Source organism: Carassius carassius, chromosome 1 (genome assembly GCF_963082965.1).
Source record: "Carassius carassius chromosome 1, fCarCar2.1, whole genome shotgun sequence".
Classification (NCBI taxonomy): domain Eukaryota; kingdom Metazoa; phylum Chordata; class Actinopteri; order Cypriniformes; family Cyprinidae; genus Carassius; species Carassius carassius.
In genome coordinates, this window is record NC_081755.1 from 228,233 (window position 1) to 254,623 (window position 26,391).

The following is a 26,391-nucleotide window of genomic DNA, read 5'->3' on the forward strand; positions in this document are numbered from 1 at the left end:
CCTGAATGAATGAAGGAAGTTTGCAAACAATTGGTTTAATAAAGCTATCAACAAATTTTGAAGCTGGCTCTGTAATAAATTCATTACCGCTAATAATAGGCCTCCCTGGTGGATTTTCTAGATTTTTATGAATTTTTGGAAGCATATAAAAAGTAGGAATCCTAGGATTTTTACAAGAGAGAAATTCACACTCATTTTTTGAAATCCATCCCTCTTCTTCTGCATGTAATAAAATATCAGTCAGTTCTTTTTTAATTCCTTCTATTGGGTTGGATTTTAAGCGCTGGTAATACTCACAGTTCTGTAGTTGTCGCAAGGCTTCTTCAATATATTGTTGTCTACCCCATACTACAATAGCACCTCCCTTGTCCGCTCTTTTTATAACAAGATCCTCGTTGTTACAAATCCAGTTCAAAGCTTCTCCTTCTTCTTTTGAAAGGTTATGTTGTTTTCGTTTATTTGAAACAAAGATCTTGTCAATGTCATACGTTACTTTTTTGTAAAAGGAATTCAACGTTGGATTAGATACACATGGCATAATTGTTGACTTAGGTTTGAAGATTGTCTTCTTGTCGTAGGTACGAGTATCTGCTTCAGATGTATAGTCCCAAGCTTTAAGTTGAAGACTCCGATGAAACTTGAATAAGTCCACTTTAGTCTGGAAATCTTTTGCAGTATTAATTGGGGCATAAGTGAGGCCTTTTGACAAAGCGTGACATCTGAAATGTTGATCACCTCATCTCCTTTGTTCGGCTCCTGGTGTATCTGCCTTGTACTGGAGCTCTTGGTCGATCTCTTTCTTCCTCGTCTCGTCTTCCGCTTTCTTGTCTTCTGAATCTCTGATGTGTCCTGGACTTGTTCTCTGAAAAATCTCTTCTGGGTGATGTCTCTGATACTGGACGGTCCTCATCACTGCTAGGTAAATTAAAGGACACTGACCTCTTTCTGGGAGTCTTCACATTCCATTGTGACCATGTGTAAACCTTCTGCTCCTTGTAATCATTTTCATCTCTTCCAAATTTGGCCAGCTTGTCTTGCTTGAGTTTTTTAGATAGTTGTTCTAATTCTTCTTTAAGTATCTCTTCAAATTGAGAAAGCGATTCATGCCCTTCTGATGTAAGGAAATTTTTTGATTCTGAGTCCTCTGGGAATCATATTTTCTCTCCAATAATCTGATAATGTAACCATGTGAAGATGTAATCTTAATTCTTTTTCAGAATGTCTCTTTAATTCGTAACACAGTTTTTTACAATCTACATGCTGCGGTCTATCTTCTTGACCCAACAGTGTATCTGTGACAATGATCTTCTCACCTTCTTCTTTAGAATAGGAAAAATAATTAGTCGTCATCTTGTGATGGAACAATTGTAGATCCCCAATAACGTCTACTTGACACGCGCTAAACTCTGAATTCCGTCTTTATGAATGGATTCCGCGATTCCGTCTGCGTTTTCTGCATCGCGGGAAACATAGAGCCCTACAATTATACCAGCACAATGTAAACTCTCACACTTGAACTGCTTCTGTTATTGAACACTCAAGTGATTATCTAGGAGAACTCGCCTGTGTCACACACACTCCGGACGCATCCCGTTCAACTCCAGCAACGGTCTAAAACTGCTTATTTATTCACGAGTTGACTTCAAGAATGAACAATGAGGCAGTTTGAAGTTCAGTGATTAAAAACGGAGCAAACGGAAAGAGCGATCTATATTATAGCTCTATAAATGAAGCATACAGACTTTATTAGAGCCACAGAAAGACAAGCGTTTCGATGGAAATGCTCAATATACAATTCATTATGTACATTAACAACTATTCGGGCGAATATAATGTAATTTAATGGAAAACTATGTGAATGGCGCTCTGAGGCGCGTCAGTATTTATGTCTAAACACACAGCACGTGCGGTCAGTGATTTCAGCCACTAGAGGCCGCTCTCGCTCTGTATAATGACAACAGAGTCTTCTCAGCCGCTGCAGCACAGACCCAACCCAGGAAACTATCAGCCGCTCCAGCAAAGGATGAAACACGCAAAACTATTGGCAGGAATTTTGCCGATAACCGACCAGTTCCACCAGTCAACTATCGGTGCCGATTAATCGGCAAAACCAATAAATCGGTCGACCTCTAATCCCGATGCACTGCAACCTCAATTTTCAATTTGACTTCACAAGTGATGTGTGTGCACGTGTGCGTGTGTTCACCTATTCGGGAAGTCGCAGTGACATAGTTACATTCCAGTTGAGGTTTCAAGGGAGTAAAGCCTGTTTATGCCATTAGGAAATTAAATTTGGTCAAATAAATGTTTTTAATTAATTAATTTAAATGTTTAAATGTTCATTTAAAAGCAGTGCTCATTCATCAGTGTATCATGTTACCATTAGAGATACACACAAAGCTTGCATTTCCAGGTATGTCCCCCTTCGACTGATTTATTTTCAAGATGGAGGCTCAACATGGCTTCTGCCATTAGAACGAGAATACTTAATTAGTTGTTTGAAGTGTATAAACATTGAGAACATATAATTTTGAAAGAACAAAGTGTTTTTGTCTAAAAAAAATCAACTTCTATTACACAGTGTAGCTTTAATTACTCTCGTCTCGACTCCCTCTGCTATTGTATGCTACCATGACAAAGTGGTTTACATTATTACATTATTATTGGTTTTAGTCTATTACTGAACTGATACCAAATCGTCCTTGTCTGCATCGTGATGCATCGTACAAACAATTAATTTCGACACCCCTATTGCATATGGACATCTGCCTGCCGTAAGGTTGCTGACCACTGCACAATCCTAGAACTGAGGTCTAACGGTAATCTGTAATCAGTCATCTGTCTTTCTTGGTCTTGTCTGGTTCTCATTATATACAAGTTCACATTTTTCATGATATCTACATTATTAAATGATTGAAATTGCATTTGTTTGAATATTCCCAGAGCAGTGCCTGGTGATCTGTCGAATCTCATTTTGTCTGTGCATTCTGCAGGATGATGAGGAAGCCTTCATCCAAAAATCCACCAAGGAGACCACAGTGGGAATCTACATTCTCAAATTCAGTGACAGATCAGATGACATCGGGATTGTTCTGGAAGGCCAGAACATCTTGCAAGGCTTGGACAACTATGCGTTAGCTACGGCAATGCTTTTTGGTCTTATGTATGCCTTAATTTTCAACCACCCACCTGAAATGAAAAGTACATTTGAGGTACTGCAGAAGATAGTCATGGAGCTGGATGGCTCGACTCTGTCCAGAAAGCACAAGTTCTCAGAAACAGACTCTATGAGTGAGCTGTTTCCATGGTCTGTTGGTTAAAAGGACACTCTGATAGGAGCCAAGGTATGCTTTTGACTAATTGACACTGTTCACCTTTTCCTCTACACCTGTTTGACGGTGTATTTGTCTTAATGTTTGTTTTGTTGCAGTTACTACTGTTCACCTTTTCCACGACATGTTTGACTGTGCCTTGTCTTTTACTTGAAGTGATGAGTAAATGATGTGCTGTCATTGTTCTGCAATCTAAGCTATTTTTAACTTCAAATATCCACAAAGAAAGCTTACTTCAGATAGCACAAAATGTATTGTAACTTTAAAAAAAGAATAGAGCGATTTGCTCACCAAGGCTGCACTTATTGGATAAAATAATAATAATAATAAAACGTAATATTGTAGAATATTATGACAATATAAAATGACTTTTCTATTTTAATATATGTTAAACTAATGTATTCCTGTAATCAAAGCAGGATCACACTCCAACATTTCAGAGGCAGGTTTGCCTGCAAACACAGTCACCAAATAGATTGCAATGTAGCCTAGATGTACAACATTTAAAACTGATTAACGATACGTAACTTAAGCTCATTTTCTAGCCATTTCATGCTAGTTAACAGTTAACATTTACAGAGAGTAACTGTAACTTACCTTTGTGAAAATGCTTTGAACACACCATCATGTGTGGTGCAGTGTTATCGAAGGTAATCTTGGCCTCCTTACCGCTGCTATCCATGCCATTCGTCGCCTTTTTGTCACCTCTGAAACATGGCTTGTACTATTATTTTTCCGCGCTGGAAAACGATAAAAGGATATTCCGTTCTTAAGCTTTATGCCACTTCTATCGTGAGAACGACTATTGCAGTTTATAACACAGCAGGTAGACGGCTTCTTGAACACTGCGTTCTTCCCTCCATGCAAAGAAGTCTGGCGCCTAATGTTCGTGCCGAGGATTCCCAAAATGCTTTGCGTTCACCACTGGGAATACGTCATGATGACGACACATTAGCGATCTCTATATTCTTTCTCTATATATGTTTGTTTTTACAGGTTATTTGGACATAAGACAAAATATATGAGGAGACCTCCTTGGTGCAGACATTACAAAAGTACAGTATATGGTAAATTTGCATGTCCTGTTTCGACATACGACAAAATATATGAATAGGCCTCTCCTCTTCTCACTTAAAATAAATTCTACATCCTAAAAGGAGACCCAGCCAAAACAGGTAAAAGAGTTGATAAACAGAACCATATGTTTGAACAGTATTGAACATGAGCACGCCTTCAGAAGCACTGTATAACATAGGGAACTGACTCTGCAGAGCTTTCTCGGTTTTATTCTCTTGAGAACAAAATCTAAATTCTGGCATCAAAACCCCAAGACTTAGAGAGTGATTCTTCTAGACATGGCAGAAGCCACCACAATATCTGTTCCACCACAGCGAGTGTGACAAATCCCACTGAGACAAGCCGGATGCAGAACCCAAGTTGTAGTACCTGAGGAAACAAATGAAAACGGTTCAGAAATCATAGGGAACACATTCCAAGTTTCCTGACTTATTTTCATGAGTAAATGTTTCACAACCATAGGCTTCTGCTTCACAAATCTCACCCTGTTATGATCCCGTACAGAAGATGAATAGATTGAAATATGTTAATAATATATATATTTTCATGTATCTAAATATCTGATGTATTCATGTATCTAAAATGCTCCGTCACATTTGATTGAACATATAAGAGAAATACAGCATTTAAATCTATAAAGGGTCTTCTTTTCTTGTGTACACTCACAATATCAAAAAAACATTGTGCTTTTATGAAATAAAGAAAACAATCTGTGTGCTTTCAGTAGTCTCATTCTCCGCACATATCTGTTTGAAACGCGTCACTAAAACTGAAACTCAGCAAATACTCCATACACAGACATTAGAGACATTTCTATAGAAAGCTTGGAGTGTCGACTTAATTTGATTTTGTATTTGCGCATATTTATTTGTATAATCCTACTGCTCAAAATACCTGGGATTTGTTTTTCAAAATAAACTATATGGAGTCCTGATATACAGTATTTGTGCTGTTGATATGGACTCTGTTGACGAGAGTAATGTTCACTGTGACGCTTACACTGTGATGAAGCTGAGAGAAAACAGATCTGACCATCTGATCTTCACCAGGAAGAAAAAAGTGTTTAAAGTTTGTTTAGCAGAACTTCACAGTTATATATGACATGAGAATAAGGCCTGAAGTTGAGAAAGAACATTTTAAGGAAAATATAATTATAATTTCATAATGATTTGTGTCCTTCTCAAACCTTGTGTGTGGTGTAAAAACATCCCTGGCTAATAGCCCCCAGAGTGCATCACTTCCCACTTTGATATTTACTGTATTACCATGCTCTGAACATCACAGCCTTTCTTTTCAAGGTAAAAAAAATTACCTCAACTTAGCACCAGCAAGTTTGTTAGCTAGACAGCATCAGCTAGCAATATTTACTTATTTCCAGTTTAGTGATGAATAAACATTTAAACCTGTCTACTTAACTAGTTAATCCAAACAATATAAAAATGTATACGGTTGATAAACAATATAAAACAGACGTCACGTGTAGTGTTTTAATAAAACTATTAACATTACGTCTGCAGGGAATTTGAATGTGCATGAGTCATTTTATTTAATCTGTGTTACTTTAATGTTTAGTTTTTTTACCTAAAAACAAAGACACTGATTGATGTGTCGGTATTCAAACATTTCAGTGGGTTTAAATCACTCTTTGCAGCAGATTTAGTTCCCAAACAACTAATAGTTTTGAGCTAAATATGATTTTCCTGTACAATAATTAATCCTAAAATTTGATATTAGTAACGTAGTTTTAACAGCATCAGACGCATGCACGCTCACAATATCTCACGGTACTTACTTGTGAATTCAGTTCACTGGAGACTCGCACTTAACGGTTCATTTGAATAAGGGAGTTGACGACTCTAGAACATAAACGAATCGTTTGGTGCGATTTGCAATCCCACTTAAATGGTTCATTAAAAAGACTCAGTTCGTTCATGAATCAGAAACCGTTTCTGCGTGTCAGAGCACGTTATATACAGGTGCTGGTCATATAATTAGAATATCATCAAAAAGTTCATTTATTTCACTAAATCCATTCAAAAAGTGAAACTTGTATATTATATTCAGTCAATACACACAGACTGATATATTTCAAATGTTTATTTCTTTTAATTTTGATGATTATAACTGACAGCTAAGGAAAATCCCAAATTCAGTATCTCAGAAAATTAGAATATTGTGAAAAGGTTCAATATTGCCAGTTCCATTTGTGACTGGATTCCACGATTCGATCCGTGTCGCTTCGCAAACACAGACATGAATTTATGACAAAAAAACAAGTTGTTACGTGTCCTCACGCTTTTTTAAGTGGGTATATGGAAATCCTTGGCCTTTTCTACTGGGTAGCGTAGCCTGCCTGTGATGAATGCCGACTGCACACATAACGTTACACATGCTTAGTCTTGGGATTCCACAACTTCCCTTGATCTTCCTCACAACTTATTGCTTGTAGCCATTTTGTCTCTATGTTTATAAGGAATGATGTAGAACTTTAATTCATAATTTGTTAGTTTATTGGAGGTACAGAAAACGACACAGCAACCCTTCGGCAATGATTGTCCCGTGTATTTCAATTGGAGCCAAGGCAATGTTTTCTCCCACAGGCTAAATTCACATCACGTGACGGGGCGTTCCCAGACCAACCGTCTGGAATGAGCCAGAACTGAGTTGATGAACACTTGTCACCTGCAGCTCCAAAATTGCTCACGTTCCTTCAAATGTCCATGCTTTTATGTCCATGCCTTGTTCCCTTGAAATGGACTGCAGTAGAGCAAAAAGATAGCACTGACCACCAGCCCTGTTTTACACTTCAGCTCTGTTGGAGCGCACTGTTCCTGACACTGTCCTACAAACAGTCTTTCCATGACCTTCCCTGTGAGTTTGGAGACTCCAAGCAGTGAGGCACACAGACCATGAGTTACCAATGCTTTGTCTGTTACAGATAGTTTGATATGTACGGAGTGTTCTTCTGTAGGGATTTGCAGTTCTTTCCTTTGCTTCAGCGTTTATGTGGTCAACACAGGGACATCAGTTGATCATGAGGAGTCATTCTCTCTGTGCACTCAATCCAGAACACAAACTTTTAGCAATCTTCATGTGAGACATTCTGATTAAACACGTTTAATTATATTTAATTTATAATGTAATCAATTATAAATTTCAATTTGAATTACATTAAGACTTCAAGTTCGTCAATACAACATCAATTCCAGGGGAAAGTGTAACAGCAGCAATAAGAAGTGATGTTATTAGTTCAGAAGAGAAGGGAGTCGGTCTCTTTCACCGTGGCTCTCTGTTAGTGATGGGTCGTTCGACTCTAAGAGCCGGCTCTTGTAGCTGGCTCGCATGTCTGAAGAGACGACTCTATTTAAAATAAATATTGCCTATAGAAATTAAATCATTATGTAATAATGAAATAATGGATGCAATTTATTTTATTTTAAATAATTGACTAATTCAAAGAAAAAAAATATTATATAGGCCTAAAGGAGCAACAAGGAGCACACACACACACACACACACACACACACACACACACCACACCACACACACACACACACACACACACACACACACACACACCACACCACACCACACACACACACACACACACCACACACACACACACACACACACACACACCACACCACACACACACACACACACACACCACACACACACACACACACACACACACACACACACACACCACACCACACACACACACCACACCACACACACACACACCACACCACACCACACACACACACACACACCACACCACACCACACACACACACACACACACACACACACACACACACACACACACACACACACAGTGTCAAACTCGGAGGAGAGGAGATGATAAACACAACAACTGTGAAAACAAAACAAAAGCAGGAAGAAGAGTCGGCAGCACAGCAGTATTTGGAATCATTTGAATGATGTAGACAATGTTAAAGCACAGTGAAGAATTTGCCAAAAAAAAAGTCTCACATAAAGCCGGTTCTACACACAACCTACACCAGCATCAGCGCTAGTGATGGTGGTGGAGCGACTGGAAGCAGCCCCTCACGTAGAGATGTATCCACTCAGTCAAGTAATCCTCAACCCACAGTAACGCAGTCTTCTGTAATGGACCAGTTTATGCCAAAGTCAATGTCTGTCGCAAAACAAGGCCAAATTTAGCTTTTAGAAATTATAGCAGTAGTCTAAATCCAATGTACACAATTCCAAGCAGGAAAGTAATTTCAAAATCACTTATTCCACCACGGTATGAGAGCACAAGGGCTTCAGTGCAGGAAAGAGTCAGAGTCAGAGTAAAAAAATATATATTATGTTGTTCAGCTTCAGATTGTATTTGTTTTGTAATGTTTCTATACATTAAAAAGTTGTAATTTAAATGCAAATGTTTAATAGTATTCTTTATTCATAACAAATCAATGCATTTAAAAAAAAATTGTGACACATTGTGAGTATGATTGCATTTAATAATTTAATTAGAATTGTTTTCACACCTATCATAGTCAAAACATTATTGTTTTTTAAAGAGCCGTTTGTGAGCCAAAAAAGAGCCGAAACGGCCATCACTACTCTCTGTTCAGTGTGTACACAAACACAAGCGATTAGATTAACATAGCCATGTGTTGATAATAATAGAGGGACTATCGTTAGGTGGCGGTAATGCGCCTTGAGCTGGTAGACCAACCGCAGAAAACACCGAAGAAGAAGAAGAAGAAGAAGAAGAAGAAGAAGAGCGATCTGCTGAAGAGTGTGATAAACAACACTGATCTATGTGTGAAGGAAGAGTGTGATGAACAACACTAAACACTGATCTGTGTGTGTGTGTGTGTGTGTGAGAGAGAGCAGAAAGAGTGAGACTGAGAGCTGAAGCAGACGGACACATCGGCAGTGCATGAACTGAACACATCTCGGTGAGTTACACTGCTCGTGTGTGTGTGTGTGTGTGTGTGTGTGTGTGTGTGTGTGTGTGTGCTGGAGAAGTGTTTAAACTGAGATCACCTGTGATATATGTGTGACCTGAGACCTGTGTAACAATGCTAACGAGTTACTGATGTTGAAAGATAACGTGTAACGATAAACGTGTTAATAATGTGTTCAGCGCCTTTGTGCTCTTCAGAGCTTTTATCATCGGTTTCTGTGCCTACAGAACTAGCTCTTTTATTGCTGTTATAGTCGTATTAAACGTAAGTTCATAGGAACCTGATGCTGTGTTTTAAAGCGGTTTCAAAAAATCCTAAATGGATTCCAATAAGAAAACTGTACAGGATTCTAATTGGAATTTCTATCATATTTTGGAACCGTTCCTATAGGATTCTGATAGGAATAGTCTTGTAGGACAAGAAATAAATATCCTGTAGGATCAGTCCTATAGGATTTTAATGGGATCCAGTTGGGTGACTGTTTATAGGGGATTTCTATTTATTATTATTATTATTCTAAAGGTACACTTTTCCATTGTATTTGTTTTATGAACAAATAGTACTTGCAGTTTGCTTAAACTCACCCTGATGTAGACAATGTTTATTGTATGTTGCACAACCTTTAGTAATATTGTAAACAACATGAGAGGTGATTTGTGCAGCACATTGCATTAGTGCAAAAATTTCTAAGGCACTGATAATGCATTGATCATACACATACACACGCACACACACACACACACACACACACACACACACACACACACACACACACACACACACACACACACACACACAATGTAGCACTTGTATCCTCCAATGCAAATATCCACTGGATCAGTTCTAGACTCGAAAGGAGTGAGGAGAACCATATAAAGTGTACACAGGAAACCAAAAGTTGAATATAAAAATAACACTTTACTGTAACAATAATAATAGCAAATACAATCACAACAAAGAACAATAAAACATCAAACAATATGTAGAATTTGATATCGTAACTCAATTAATGTACATGTAATGTAAAAAGAGAAAAAAACTGAAAAATTATTGTATTAAATATATTCCAGAGCAATCACTATTGCTCTATCAATTGAACATATGCACAATTACTTCCTGTTTTAGATAAGCCAGCTCAGTCATATGTTTATGCAGAAGTTATAAAGATCTCCGTGCATATGGTCAATTGTTTACCAGGTCCTCGCTGACAAAGGCCTGTCATCGTATTCTCTTGTCATGCATGTCTTCTCCATGTAACTTAGACACACACACACACATCACAGGAGAATTGCTGTCCCATGTGTCAAACTTTTTAACTGGAACATAAAACCTGACCTGGCCAACAGCCCGTAAGAACATATAACTCCATAAATACAAATAATTAAATTATTGCGCTAAACAAAACCGTAAAGCCCAATTCAAAACAGCTCAAAGTGGCAGAACAGGCATTTTCAGAATCAGAATCAGAATCAGAATGAGCTTTATTGCCAGGTATGTTCACACATACGAGGAATTTGTTTTTGTGACAGAGCTCCGCAGTGCAACATAACAGCGACAGAACAAAAAACACAATAAGGAATAAAAAATACAAAAAAATACAAATAGGTGGGTAAGGATTGACAATATACAAATTGACAATGTATGGCAGGTATATTAAAAAGAGCATTTATGTATGTACATGTATATTATGTGGAAAAATTGTAACTGTACGCTAAGTATGTGTGTTGGATAAATAAGTGTATGTGTATATAAATATAAATATAAGTAGTATAGTGTGTTCCATGTATGTACATGTATATTATGTGCAAAAGATTTACGTGTACGCTAAGTATGTGTGTTAGATAAATTAAGTGTATGTGTATATAAATATAAAGTGTAGTGTGTTCAGTGTGTATCAGCTGTTCATAAGATGGATTGCCTGAGGGAAGAAACTGTTCCTGTGTCTGGTCGTTCTGGTGCTCAGTGCTCTGTAGCGTCGACCAGATGGCAACAGTTCAAAGAGGGAGTGTGCTGGATGTGAGGGGTCCAGAGTGATTTTAACAGCCCTTTTGCTCACTCTGGATAAGTACAGTTCTTGAATAGATGGGAGGGTTGTACCGATAATTCGCTCAGCAGTCCGGACTACCCTCTGTAGTCTTCTGAGGTCAGATTTAGAAGCTGAGCTGAACCAGACAGTTACTGAAGTGCAGAGGATGGATTCGATGATGGTGGAGTAGAACTGTTTCAGCAGTTCAGCAGATCCTGTGGCAGGTTAAACTTCCTCAGCTGGCGAAGGAAGTACAACCTCTGCTGGGCCTTTTTCACAATGGAGTCAATGTGAATGTCCCACTTCAGGTCCTGAGAGATAGTGGTGCCCAGGAACCTGAATGACTCCACTGCAGTCACAGTGCTGTTCATGATGGTGAGTGGGGGGAGAGCAGGGGGGTTTCTCCTGAAGTCCACAATCATCTCCACTGTTTTGAGCGTGTTAAGCTCCAGGTTGTTGAGAGTGCACCAGACAGCCAGCTCTTTAACCTCCTGTCTGTAAGCAGACTCGTCACCGTCCTGAATGAGGCCGATGAGTGTGGTGTCATCTGCAAACTTCAGGAGCTTGACAGAGGGGTCCTTAGATGTGCAGTCATTAGTGTACAGGGAGAAGAGCAGTGGGGAGAGAACACAGCCCTGGGGAGCTCCGGTGCTGATTGTACGGGTGCTGGATGTGTATTTTCCCAGCCTCACTAGCTGCTGCCTGTCTGTCAGGAAGCTGTTGATCCACTGACAGACGGAGGTGGGCACGGAGAGCTGAGTTAGTTTGGGCAGGAGGAGGTTTGGCATGATCGTATTAAAAGCAGAGCTGAAGTCCACAAACAGGATCCTCACATAGGTCCCCGGTCTGTCTAGGTGTTGCAGAACATAATGCAGTCCGATGTTTACTGCATCGTCCACAGACCTGTTTGCTCTGTAGGCAAACTGAAGAGGATCCAGCAAGGGTCCAGTGATGTCCTTCAGGTGGGCCAGCACCAGTTTTTCAAATGACTTCATGACTACAGACGTTAGAGCCACAGGCCTGTAGTCATTTAGTCCTGTAATTTTGGGTTTCTTTGGGATGGGGATGATGGTGGAGCGTTTGAAGCATGAAGGGACTTCGCACAGCTCCAGCGATCTGTTGAAGATCTTTGTGAAGATGGGGGCCAGCTGGTCAGCACAGGATTTCAGACAGGCTGGTGTAACGCCATCTGGGCCTGGTGCTTTTTTCCTTTTCTGCTTCCGGAAGACCTGGCGCACCGCATCCTCGCTGATCTGTATTGCAGGTGTGGGGGAGAGGGGGGATGCAGGAGGTGTGAATGGTGAGAGCGCTTGATTGGAGAGGTGTTCAGGATGGGTTGCAGGAGCTGTGAATGGTGTGAACGGTTGTGTGGAGAGGTGTTCAGGGTTGGTTGCAGGAGTTGTTATTGGTGTGAACGGTTGTGTGGAGAGGTGTTCAGGGCAGGTGATGGGTGTTCTTTCAAACCTGCAGTAAAACTCGTTCAGATCGTCTGCCAGTCGTTGATTTTCCACAGTGCTGGGGGGTGGTGTCTTGTAATTGGTGATCTTCTTTAGGCTTTTCCACACTGATGCGGAGTCGTTCGAAGTGAACTGAGTCCTTATTTTTTCAGAATAATTCCTCTTTGCCACTCTGATCTCCTTTTCCAGTGTGTATTTAGCCTGTTTATACAAGACATTGTCCCCCTTCCTGTAAGCATCTTCTTTGGCCTGACGGAGCTGTCTGAGTTTTGCAGTGAACCACGGTTTGTCATTGTTGTAATTTAGTTGAGTCTTGGTAGGAATACACATATCCTCACAGAAACTGATATATGATGTTACGGTCTCTGTGAGTTCGTCCAGATCGGTGGCAGCAGCTTCAAAAACACTCCAATCAGTGAGGTCAAAACAAGATTGTAAATCCTGCTCTGCTTCATTAGTCCATCTTTTTACAGTCCTTAATACAGGTTTAGCTGATTTTAGTTTCTGCCTGTAGGTCGGTATAAGATGAACCAGAAGGTGATCAGAACGTCCCAAAGCTGCTCGTGGAACAGAGTGAAATGCATCCTTTATTGTGGTGTAACAGTGATCCAATATATTACTGTCTCTTGTGGGACAAGTAACATGCTGTCTGTATTTTGGCAGTTCACGGGAGAGATTGGCTTTATTAAAGTCCCCGAGAATGATTAAAACAGAGTCTGGGTGTTGTTGTTCTGTCTCTGTGATCTGCTCAGCGAGTTTCTGTAAAGCTGAGCTCACATGTGCTTGTGGAGGAATGTAAACACTAACCAGAATGAACGAATGAAACTCCCGCGGCGAATAGAACGGCTTGCAGTTAATGAAGAGCGTTTCGAGATTTGAGCAGCACGTCTTCTTTAACACAGTTACATCTGTACACCACCGTTCATTGATGTAAAAGCATGTCCCGGCGCCGCGCGATTTCCCCGTTGATTCTGCGTCGCGATCCGCTCTAAACAGCTGAAAGCCCGGCAGATGGAGCGCGCTGTCCGGTATGGCGTCATTCAGCCAGGTTTCCGTGAAACACAGAGCAGCAGAGTGTGTGAAATCCTTATTTGTCCGAAAAAGCAGAAGGAGTTCGTCCGTTTTGTTGGGTAGAGAGCGTAGATTTGCCAGATGGATGCTAGGCAACGGCGTTCGAAATCCGCGTTTTCTGAGTCTCACGAGCGCTCCCGCTCGCTTTCCCCGCCTGCGCGTCCTCTTGAAGCGTGTGATCAGCGCAGCCGCTCCGCCGACAAGAATGTCCAGCAAAACATCAGAATAGTCGAAAACCGGTGAAATATCGGGAGATGTGTGTTGCCGAATATCCAGCAATTCGTCCCTGGTGAAACTGATTGCAGGAATATAACTAAAGACAGGACAAACTAACAATAACACAAAAACAACTGCAGAGCACGTCACGGAGGCAGCCATCCTGTATCGGCGCCACTCCACTACTTGCTCCAGACTATTTTGTACTCACTGCTCCAGTGTTTTATACTAATTAAATGTTATTATAAACTGCATACAATAATATTTAATTAATATCAGTTGTTATAATATTGCTATGGCTGCCGTCGCATCATCCAGGTGGATGCTGCACACTAGTGGTGGATGAGGAGATACCCCCAGACTATGTAAAGCGATTTGAGTGCCTAGAAAAGCGCTATATAAATGTAATGAATTATTATTATTAAAAACCTTCACCAAACAGCCTCAGTATGATGTTCTCTAAAACTAGATTGAAATGGAAAAAATATATATATTTTCTGCTTGCAATTGTTGGAGGACTATTTTCTCAAATCTTTGCAATGAGGCACAGGTTTGAGATTGGGCTGGTACTCGGTGTGTTGCCACCGCAGGAACTTTACCCAGGAACTAGGGACTTTGGCCTGGTACTCGGTGTGTTTCCACCGCAGGAACCAGGAAATAAATAAAGTTCCGGGTAAATAAATGCCCCTCAGAAAGTCCCTGCTGGCGAGGTGGTACTTTTTCAAAGTTCCTGAACTTTCGGGGGCGGGGCTTGGCCGCTAAACATCCTGATTGGTTGAGTTCACGCAGCATTGGTTGAGTTCAACCACCATTTATTCGGATCAACATTTTCTAAATATTACTGTTACTTTGTCATGAAATGTAATTTTAAAAGTATTGTGAATGTAGTTGCTTTAAAGTCAAATCTGTGGTTTATTTATAAAGACAGCGCCTATTTAAAAATGTGTTTCGCCGATCTCAGAGACGGTCAGCTCCACGCGATCAGCAGGAGCTCAGTGATCATGTATCCACCGAGAAGCAGCCTCACCTCGGCTAGACCTTCTGATGTGTGCCGCTGGCTCTGATGTCTCTTTAGTGGTTAAACATAAAATATAATTCGTTTGGGGAAATCTAACAGGTAATCTTTGGTCTGTATTCAATTTATCTATATGTTAAAATGAAAATTAAAAAGTCAAATTTATATAATATTTCGTTTCATTGTAATGGCTCTATACATACACATATCCCTGAACTAAGTACATTTCTGCAGCTGTTATTATGTTTAAATGAAAACGAGAGGAGGCAGTGGTATTTGATATCCTATTTCGTTTTATTGTAAATATACAGAGAGGAAAATTGCAGTAGTCCAGGCGAGCTGACTGATGTTATCAAGTATTACTGACATTTGCATAGTTTGTATGGAGAAACGCACCCAGACTATTTACCACGGTGGAAACACAGAATACTTAATGTGACAGCGTTACGTGATTAGGGTGTTGATAAAGTGGGCAGATGAAGGTTGGGGTTAGCGATTCTGTATCCCAGTTTCAAACTACAAGACTGGAACTTAATTTATATATATTCGAATACACTGCATGATATTCGATATCCGTTCGAATTAGATTTTTCTCAAAATTGACAGCCCTACAAAGGACAATGAACAGTACATTTATTACAGTATTCTCATTAACATTAAGAAATATTAATAAATACAGACATTCATTGTTTGTTTTGTTAACTCGGTGCTAAGAAGCACAACTGTTGATTTTAATAATGCATTAGCAAACAAACATTAACTAAGATTAATAAATGCTGAAGAACAATTCATTTTTAGTTCATGTTAGCTAAAGTAGTTAACTAATGTTAACTAATAAACCTTATAATAAAGTGTTACCAAATTCTCTTCAGTGACATTTTGAATCTAATACAAGTTAAGGTTCAGAGTTGATGAGATCTCTGAAATGTTTTTTATTTTTGTTTTTATGGACGTAACGTTAGCAGGTAAAGATTCCTATGAAATCCAGCCTGGCCGTTCAAATTATAAGTCATTATTTTATGGTTACAATTTTGCTCTTCTAAACACAGTTCATGACTTTTCACTTTACACCTAGCTCTGACTAGGCGTAAGGTTTAGTCTCAGACGTAGCATACGCCGAGATGGTGTGATGGGTATCAATTCTACGCGCGACTTAAAGTGCAGTTTACGTCCAGCCTAGTCTTATGACTTTATGAATAAATATTATCTGAGCTGTTTTACTCTTATTAAGTTGGCTTTAAAATGTATCTCCTCTTAGACTTAAAGCTAGAACCACCAAACTCGGGTCAGACCTTCAGCCTGGTCTGAGTCGGGTTGTTTTATCTTTTTTTTTAACTGACCCGGCTTACTGTTTTCATAAACCAGACAATCAAATTCACCTGAAATCCCATGGGTGAAAACTTCTATACAATAAGACTTATGATGTATTTTAGCCGTCTACTGCCGAAGCAAAGCTTAAAAACGCTCTACTGAAAATACAGCTTAAACCAGCCTAAACTGATGGGCTGCTTTGGCTGGTTTTTCGCCGGGAGGAGCACGGCCAACAGTGTTGTAGACTGTCAGGTGTCGAGGTGGAGCATAATGAGAACCGCTTCAGTAGCTTATTTGAAATTTCTTCCAAGCTTACAAGAGAATATCGATCATAGGTTAAGACTGCGTTAGACATAGTTTAAGATTTAGATTAGATGAGATTCAACTTTGTCATTATGCAGAGTACAAGTACAGAGCTAATGAAATGCAGTTAGCATCTAACCAGAAGTGTAAGAATATAGTGTTTTATACACATAAAAGTGCAGAGTAAGTGACGCTGGGATTTACAGAATGTACAGTGGAGTTGCTATAGAGCTTCACGATTAATCGTTAAAAGATCGCGATCTCGATTCAGACACCCTCTCGATCTCATTTCTAAATGACAACGATTCCCCGAGTCTGTTTTAAACCTCTGACAAAGTCTTACCGGATCATTCAGATCTGTTTTCACACTGCCGCTGACACGGAGAGAGCAGTTAGCATGTTTGGTTAAGAAACATCTTCACAAACGGTCTTCTCAACTACACAGTATTATTTCTGTCTTACAGTCATATGTTATATGGCAGCGGTCCAAATCCCCTTTTGAAAGTAGTGCGCTTCAAAGAACGTTTGTGTCGATTGCATTGTTTCACCACTATTTGCGACAAGTGTCTTAAATGTATTTGTCAAGGAATTAATTTCTCATTCAAGAGAATCGTTCAAAAACGCTTATTCATCCAGTAATGAAACAAGGGAAGTAGGTTTTTGAATCAGTGATTTAAACAACTTTTTCATCATTCTAATATAACAAACTGGGGTTTTAAATATATATACACCACCAGTCAAAAGATTTTGAACCGTAAGATGTGTAATGTTTTTAAATAAGTCTCTTCTGCTCAGTAAAATTTTGAAATATTTTTACAATTTAAAATAACTTGATATATTTCTGTGATGCTCCGCTGTATTTTCAGCATCATTTCTCCAGTCTTCAGTGTCACATGATCCTCAGAAATCATGAAAATATGTTGATTTACTGCTCAAAAAAACATTTATTTTTATTATTATTATTATTATTGTGTTGAAAACAGATGAGTAGATTTTTTTCAGGTTTCTTTGTAAGTTCAGAAGAACAAAATTTGTGTGAAATAGAAATCTTTTGTTATAAATGTCTGTCACACTTGATCAATTTAAAGAATCCTTGCAAAATAAAAGTATTAATTTATATACCTGTGATAATGATAATAATAGAAATAAGAATGATTTCTGAAGGATCACGTGACACTGAAGACTGGAGGAATGATGCTGAAAATACAGCGGAGCATCACAGAAATAAACTACATTTTAAAATCTATTCCAATAGAAAGCAGTCTTTTGGTTGTACAAATGTATCACAACATTACTACTTTTACTGTGTTTTGGATAAAATAAATGTAGGCTCTGTGAGCAGAACAGAATTATAAACAAAAAATCTTACTGTTCAAAGACTTTTGGACTGGTAGTGTATATTAAAATGTCTAATAATTAATTCAGATTAATTAGACACTTTTAAAGAGACTGCAGCAATAAGATTGAGTAACAACGTTATTTTATTTAGTTCAGAATCGTAGGAGAATCGTGATCTCTATATGAGACCAAAACAATCATGATTCTCAATTTATCCAGAACCGTGCAGCCCTGAGTTCTACAGTACTGAGCAGAGAACATACAGAATATAAATATGAGTGCAATGTAGGGATTATATATACATTATGAACAGAGCAATGAAGGGTTATATGTACATTTTAAACCGCAGCAATGTAATAACTGGTAATAAATACAGTTGGATGAGTGTGCAAAAGTATTGTTAAACAATGTATTCTGTGATATTTTTATAGAAATAGTTTACTGTGCTTTGTACAGTAACAGCTTTAGACAGTTTACAGTAATAGCTAGAACAGTGTGCAGAATATGGGTAGTGCAAACACATGTATGTAAGTACTGTGACCAGTGCAGTAAGAGAGCAGGTGCAGGTTAGATTGGTGGTGTGGCATTCAGGAGTGTCACAGCCTCGGGGAAGAAGCTCTTCCTGAGTCTACTAGAGAGCGTAGCTCCTGTTACGCCTGCCGGGTGGAAGGAGGGTGAAGAGTCCATGGTTAGGGTCAGAGGCATCCTTGATGATGTTTCTTGCCCTGCCCAGACAGCGCTTCAGTGGAAGTTAACTGGGTGCGGGTGATCCTTTGAGCAGTTTTCACCACCCGCTGGAGTGCTTTGCGGTAGAGATCGACCGATATGGGTTTTTCCATTAACGCTGTTTAGAGGTCAGGGTCAGCCGATGGCCGATATGTGCTGCCGATTTTTAGGGCCGATATCTTGACGTTTTCCCCTTCATTTGCATGTTAAAATGTCACACTAATAATAAGTGGATGCACAACATTTCTAAACTTATCATCATTTACTGAGCACTGACTTGAACAATCTCTCGAATCTTAATTTTGTTCACTGCACGGTATTAAAATAAAAAAAATTATCCAAAGTTAACCAAACAAATCAAACTGACTAAGTATTTTATGCATATATATATATGTCAGGAGGCTGGTTTGATCATCAGGCCTTCTGTTGTGTTATGTCTTAAGTGGTTAATTCCACTCACTCTGCCTTCACAGCTGCACCTTATTCTAATTAGTGCTCCAGTTCTCCTCACACACACACCTGTCTCTCAATTTCGCATTGATTTTCTTCAATACTTATGCTTCTCTCTTTCTGTACTTCTCTGGCAGTGTGTCTTGGCTACCATCCGTTTCACTACTGCCCTTAAATCTCTTTTGCTCTAGTTGTGCCTAGTTTTCATGCCTTGTTTGTTCATTTAATCTTGTTTTTTCTTTTTGGTGTACCCAGTTCCCGTATGCAGTTCAGTTTTGGATTCCTTACCTGGTTGCTGATTGACAACGTTTGTTTTGGACTATTGCCTTTGTTTTTGTTCAATAAATTTGGCAAACTGTGATTCTGCTCTTGGGTCCCTTTTTCTCCCAGCAATCCTATCATATATATATATATATATATATATATACACCTGTTCAATTTCTCATTAATGCAATTATCTAATCAACCAAACACATGGCAGTTGCTTCAGTGCATTTAGGGGTGTGGTCGAGGTATGCAGCAAAGCATTTGTGAAGCCACAACACACACAACCTTGAGGCAGATGGGCTACAACAGCAGAAGACCCCACCGGGTACCACTCATCTCCACTACAAATAGGAAAAAGAAGCTACAATTTGCACAAGCTCACCAAAATTGGACAGTTGGAGACTGGAAAAATGTTGCCTGGTCTGATGAGTCTCAATTTCTGTTGAGACATTCAGATGGTAGAGTCAGAATTTGGCATAAACAGAATGAGAACATGGATCCATCATGCCTTGTTACCACTGTGCAGGCTGCTGGTGGTGGTGTAATGGTGTGGGGGATGTTTTCTTGGCACACTTTAGGCCCCTTAGTGCCAATTGGGCATCGTTTAAATGCCACGGCCTACCTGAGCATTGTTTCTGACCATGTCCATCCCTTTATGACCACCATGTACCATCCTCTGATGGCCACTTCAAGAAGGATAATGCACCATGTCACAAAGCTTGAATCATTTCTAATTGGTTTCTTGAACATGGCAATGAGTTCACTGTACTAAAATGGCCCCCACAGTCACCAGATCTCAACCCAATAGAGCATCTTTGGTATGTGGTGGAACGAGAGCTTCGTGTCCTGGATGTGCATCCCACAAATCTCCATCAACTGCAAGATGCTATCCTATCAATATGGGCCAACATTTCTAAAGAATGCTTTCAGCACCTTGTTGAATCAATGCCACGTAGAATTAAGTGAAAGTGAAGTGACATTCAGCCAAGTATGGAGACCCATACTCAGAATTTGTGTTCTGCATTTAACCCATCCGAAGTGCACACACACAGAGCAGTGAACACACACACACACAGTGTGAACACACACCCGGAGCAGTGTTCATCATTTATGCTGCGGCGCCCGGGGAGCAGTTGGGGGTTCGATGCCTTGCTCAAGGGCACCTAAGTCGTGGTATTGAAGGTGGAGAGAGAACTGTACATGCACTCCCCCCACCCACAATTCCTGCCGGCCCGGAACTCGAACACACAACCTTTCGATTGGGAGTCCGACTCTCTAACCATTAGGCCACGACTTAACCAATAAGTTTAGGTAAGTTGGTGCCGTGCCAGTGGTCGTCTTGTAGGCTAGCATCAGTACCTTGAATTTGATGCGAGCAGCTACTGGTAGCCAGTGTAACCTGATGAGGAGAGGAGTAACGTGAGCTTTTTTTGGCTCATTGAAGACAACCCTTGCTGCAGCATTTTGGATCAGTTGCAGAGGCTTGACAGTACATGCAGGAAGGCCCGCCAGGAGAGCATTACAATAGTCCAGTCTGGAGAGAACAAGAGCTTGGACAAGAAGTTGGGTTGCTTGCTCTGACAGGAAGGGTCTAATCTTCCTAATGTTGTATAATGCAAACCTGCAGGACCGGGTAGTTGTAGCAATGTGGTCTGTGAAGCTTAACTGATGATCCATCACAACTCCTAGGTTTCTAGCTGTCCTCGAAGGAGTAATGGTTGATGAGCCCAGCTGTATAGAGAAGTTGTGATGAAGCAATGGGTTAGCTGGAATCACCAGGAGTTCTGTCTTCGTAAGGTTAAGCTGAAGGTGATGGTCATTCATCCAGCTAGAGATGTCACTCAGACAGGCTGAAATGCGAGCAGCTACCGTCAGGTCATCTGGTTGGAATGAGAGGTAGAGTTGGGTGTCATCAGCGTAGCAGTGATAAGAAAAGCCATGCTTCTGAATGACAGATCTTAATGATGTCATGTAGATGGAGAAGAGAAGTGGTCCAAGTACTGAGCCTTGAGGAACCCCAGTAGCAAGTTGTTGTGACTTAGAAACATCACCCCTCTAAGACACACTGAAGGATCTGTCAGAGAGGTAGGACTTAACCCACAGGAATGCAGTTCCAGAGATGCCCATCTTTCTGAGGGTGGACAGGAGAATCTGGTTATTAACAGTGTCAAAAGCAGCAGACAGGTCCAGTAAGAGGTCCTTTTCAAGAAGTGCTGGATTTAGAGCTGGTTTCTTGAGCAGTGGGCTTACCCGAGCCTGCTTGAATGCTGAGGGAAATGTTCCAGAGTGAAGAGAGGAATTGATAACGTGAGTAAGCGAAGGTATGACTGAAGAAGAGATCGCTTGAAGGAGGTGAGCGGGGATAGGATCAAGTGGACAAGTAGTAGGATGATTGGACAGGAGAAGTTTGGAGACGTCCATCTCTGAGAGTGGGGAGAAGGAGGAGAAAGAGTGTGCGTCGGTCATTGTGAAGTTGTCCTCAGTCTGCGGTGTGGAGAATTGGTCACTGATGGTTCTTGTCTAATTTGTGAAGAAAACTGCAAAGTCGTCCGCTGTAAGAGTCGATGGAGGAGGTAGTGGCGGTGGATTAAGAAGAGAAGAGAAAGTCTCCGAGTGTCCGAGCGTCACAACAGCTATTAATTTTGTTGTGGTAGTAGGCTGTTTTAGCAGTGAAGACATTTGCAGAGAAGGAAGAGAGGAGAGACTGATACACACTGAGGTCTGTAGAGTTTCTTGATTTCTGCCATTTCCTCTCTGCAGCCCTGAGTTTAGAGCGATGTTCACGGAGAACCTCAGACAGCCAGGGGGCAGATGGGGCAGTGCGTGCTGGTCTAGACAACCGTGGGCAAAAGTTGTCCAAGCAAGATGTTAAAGTGGAGCAAAGAGTGTCCGTAGCGCTGTTCGTGTCCAGAGCAGAGAACTGAGAGAGTGCAGGAAGTGAGGATGAAACCACAGAAGATAGGCGAGATGGATAGAATGAGCGTAGGTTCCGTCGAAAGATGACCTGCGTTGGAGTGTGAGCCGCTCCTGGAGTAAGTGCTAGGTTAGCAGTAATGAGGAATTGTGTTCTTATTGTGGGTTTCACAGATTTGATGAGCACTGCACTAAGCGACAGACGGCAAGCCACCCACAATGGCGCCATTATGTCAAGCAGCTTTTTAGCGGTTTCTTTTTTCTTTTTTACTGAATTAACTGGTTTTAGCTGGAATAGCATATAAACATGCTAGTAACTTGCTAATCATACTACCAACATACTAGTCACTTGATTATCATGCTAGTAATTTGCTAGTCATGTTAGTAATTACTAGAATCAGAAAGAGCTTTATTGCCAAGTATGCTTGCACATAAAAGGAATTTGTTTTAGTGACATAAGCAACATGCTAGTTGCTTGCTAATTATGTTTATGATTGTATTGCCTTCAAAACTTAAAAACTTGAAAATCCTCAAACTTTCTAGCAAGCCTTTTTCAAGCCAACTTACTACAAAAACATGCAATTTTTGCCTGTCATGTTTTAAAAATAATAATTGGAATGATGCTAGAAACATGCTATCAACATGCTAGTTACTTGCTAATCATGCCATCAACATACTAGTCCCTTGTTTATCATGCTTAAAACATGCTAGTTACTTGCTTATGTTAGCAAATTGCTAGTTCACTATTTATATATTTTATGATGAATTGTATTGTCTTCAAAACTTTAAAACTACTTCAAATTAGTTAAAACTGAAAACCCTCAAACTTTATAGCAAACCTTTTTCAAGCCAACTTAGTTTTACTACAAATTTTAATATCTAGTTTATATTTGTTTCAAACTTTTTGCAACCATGTTGCTGAACTTTTGAATGTTTTACAACTCTGATTAATAAAATGTAAATATTTAATATTTTGACTACAAAAACAGTGTTGTTGTGTTTTTAAAATAAGTTCAGTGTACCCTGTTAAAATGAATGTATCAAAATGATCATACTTTAATACTTTTCTTTTGAGTTAATGTAAATCAAACTTTTTAACTTTCATTTTAGACCTGATGGAAGATACCAAGGTGATTGAAGAACTGATGGAAGCAGGGAAGAAACATCATGACACTTGCCCTCAGTGTGGAAAGAGTTTCTCATGTGAACAAACTCTTAATCTTCACATGAAATTTCATAGTGGAATGGAGCTGTACGAGTGTGATCAGTGCGAGAAGAGTTTCACACTAAAAGGAAACTTGAATAAACACATGAAAATCCACACTGAAGAGAAGCCATACGCATGTGATCAGTGCGGGAAGAAATTCAGAAATAAAGGAAACCTGAATGAACACACGAAAATCCACACTGGAGCGATGCCGTACTCATGTGATCAATGCGGGAGGAAATTCAGACATAAAGGAAACCTAAATACACACATGAGAATCCACACTGGAAAGAAACCATTCACATGTGATCAGTGCGGGAAGAATTACAGACATAAAGGAAATTATAACGATCACATGAAAATCCACTCTGGAGAGAAACTACACACATGTGATCAGTGCGGGAAGAGATTTATACAAAAAGAACACCTTAAAAAACACATGAGGATCCACACTGGAGAAAAGCCACACACATGTGATCAGTGTGGTAAGAATTTTACACATAAAGGAAACTATAAGGAACACATGAAAATCCACTCTGGAGAGAAACCCTTCGCATGTGATCAGTGCGGGAAGAATTTCAGACATAAAGCAAACTATAATGATCACATGAGAATCCACACTGGAGAGAAGCAGTACACATGTGATCAGTGTGAGAAGAGTTTCATACAAAAAGGTCAGCTTAATGAACACATGAAAATCCACACTGGAGAGAAGCCCTTCACATGTGAACAGTGCGGGAAGAGTTTCAGAAAGTCAAGTGTTTTTAAAGTGCATCAGCTAACCCATTCTAGAGACAGAATTTATAAGTGTGACCACTGCAGTAAAAGGTTTTTTAGGGCAGATTTCCTGAAGGACCACCTGACAGTGCATACACAGGAGAGGCCTTATGTATGTTCTTTGTGTGCAAAGAGCTTTAGACAGATGGGTACTTTAAAAACACATCTGAAAAGACACAGCGGTGTGAAGGATCATATTTGCTCTGAGTGTGGAAAGACTTTTTTTACAGTTCATGCACTGAAAAAGCACCAGAGCGTTCACACCGGAGAAAAACATAGCCAGTGTTCACACTCTGACAAGAAATTCACATGGCCAGAATATCTGAAAATACATGAGACAATCCACACTGAAGAGAAACCACACACATGTTTTCAGTGCGGGAAGAAGTTCAGACTTAAAGGATTTCTCTACGAACACATGAAAATCCACACTGGAGCGATGCCGTACAGACATAAAGGAAGCCTTAATACACACATGAGAATCCACACTGGAGAAAAACCCTTCACATGTGATCAGTGTGGGAAGAGTTTCAGACATAAAGGAAATTATAATGATCACATAAAAATCCACACTGGTGAGAAGCCACACAGTTGTGATCAGTGTGGGAAGAGTTTTATACAAAAAGAACACCTTAAAAACCACATCAGGATCCACACTGGAGAGAAGCCCTTCACATGTAAGCACTGCGGAAAGGGTTTCATGAAAAAAGAACGCCTTATAAAACACATGAAAATACATTGAAGAGAAGCCTAAAAACATGTGATCAGTGCGGTAAAAATTTCTGACTCTTTATGAGCACATGAAAATCCACTCTGGAGAGAAGCCCTTCACATGTGGACAGTGTGGAAAGTGTTTCAGAAAGTCAAGGGTTTTAAAAGAAGATCTGCATACTCATTCTGGAGAAAGACTATGTAACTGTGACCAGTGCAGTAAAACATATTTTAGGGCATATTCCCTGAAGGATCACCTGAAAGTGCATACGCAGGAGAGGACGTAACGCACGATCTTATTGTTCAAAGAGTTTTAGACAGATGGGTATTTCTTGAAAAACATCTGAAAAGACAGCGCTGTGAAGAATCATATCTGTTCTGATTGCGGAAGGGCTGTTTTTTTAGAGAGAGAGAGAGATTCTTAACTGAAATGCTCCAGAAAGTTCATACTGTGGGAAAACCTTACAAGTGTTCACACGATGACAGGTTAGAAAAGCCAGAGTCCAACCAATATATTGTTTTGCCGATTTTATCTACCGATATATAGTTTTGCAGATTTTACCGACCGATATATCGTTTTGACGATTTTTATTGGCCGATATGAGCCCGTAGCAGATGTATCATAGAATATGCCACTGATATAAAATATTTTATTACAGTACATATAACGCCGATAAAATGCATGTAAATGGTATAATTACTTAGTTTGTCCAGTAGAGAGCGCTCATTTGCAACTAGAGACCCGGATGAGATGCTTTAAAGCTTAAGTCTATGGAATACCATTGAAACTTTGAATGGCCATATCTCTGTAACGTCGTGGCAAATCCGCAGCAAATTCGGGGATTCTTCATTTCCTTCATTTCAGGTAACCGTCTCGAATGCTAAATCTAGTGTATGTCTAGAAGTCCTCTTTCAAATGAGACCACCCCCGTGTCGATAGCCCTCGGGGTTCGGGAGTTATGGATGCCTAAATTCGTGGTATGGCGCTGACCAATCTAGTGATCCCGGGGGGCTACTGACACGTGGAGGGTGGCGTTCGGGAGGGCTCCTTGAGCTGAAGGGATCCCCCGAATTTGGTGGAGATCCGCCAGTGCGTTCATGAGATATAAACTGACACTAGTCAACACTTTCTCTTAAGAAGGTTTCTTGTTCAGGCAGCATTCATGCGTTGTCTTATTTGACCTCAAGTGCCCTGCGAAGTGGACTTCACATGAAATTCCACCATGATTCCAGTTCCAAGGCAATGTGCATG

At 40.0% G+C, this 26,391-nt stretch overlaps 1 protein-coding gene across 2 annotated transcripts; it reads left to right on the forward strand.

Moving 5' to 3' along the window:
* Positions 1-9,127: 9,127 nt before the first annotated feature.
* On the forward strand, positions 9,128-25,504 carry LOC132133537 (gastrula zinc finger protein XlCGF8.2DB-like). Of its 2 annotated transcripts, XM_059546508.1 has the most exons (3): positions 9,128-9,342; positions 23,555-24,409; positions 24,887-25,504. In XM_059546508.1, exons 2-3 carry the CDS (start codon positions 23,560-23,562, stop codon positions 25,168-25,170), a joined length of 1,134 nt encoding a protein of 377 aa, XP_059402491.1. In that variant the 5' UTR covers positions 9,128-9,342; positions 23,555-23,559; the 3' UTR covers positions 25,171-25,504. The 2 variants fall into 2 exon arrangements, with proteins under 2 accessions (XP_059402491.1, XP_059402426.1); XM_059546443.1 differs by having other exon boundaries at positions 23,555-25,504.
* Positions 25,505-26,391: the final 887 nt, after the last annotated feature.

Excerpts from the sequence above, each read along its gene's own strand:
- LOC132133537 (XM_059546443.1), top strand. The coding sequence starts at position 23,560 with ATGGAAGATACCAAGGTGATTGAAGAACTGATGGAAGCAGGGAAGAAA.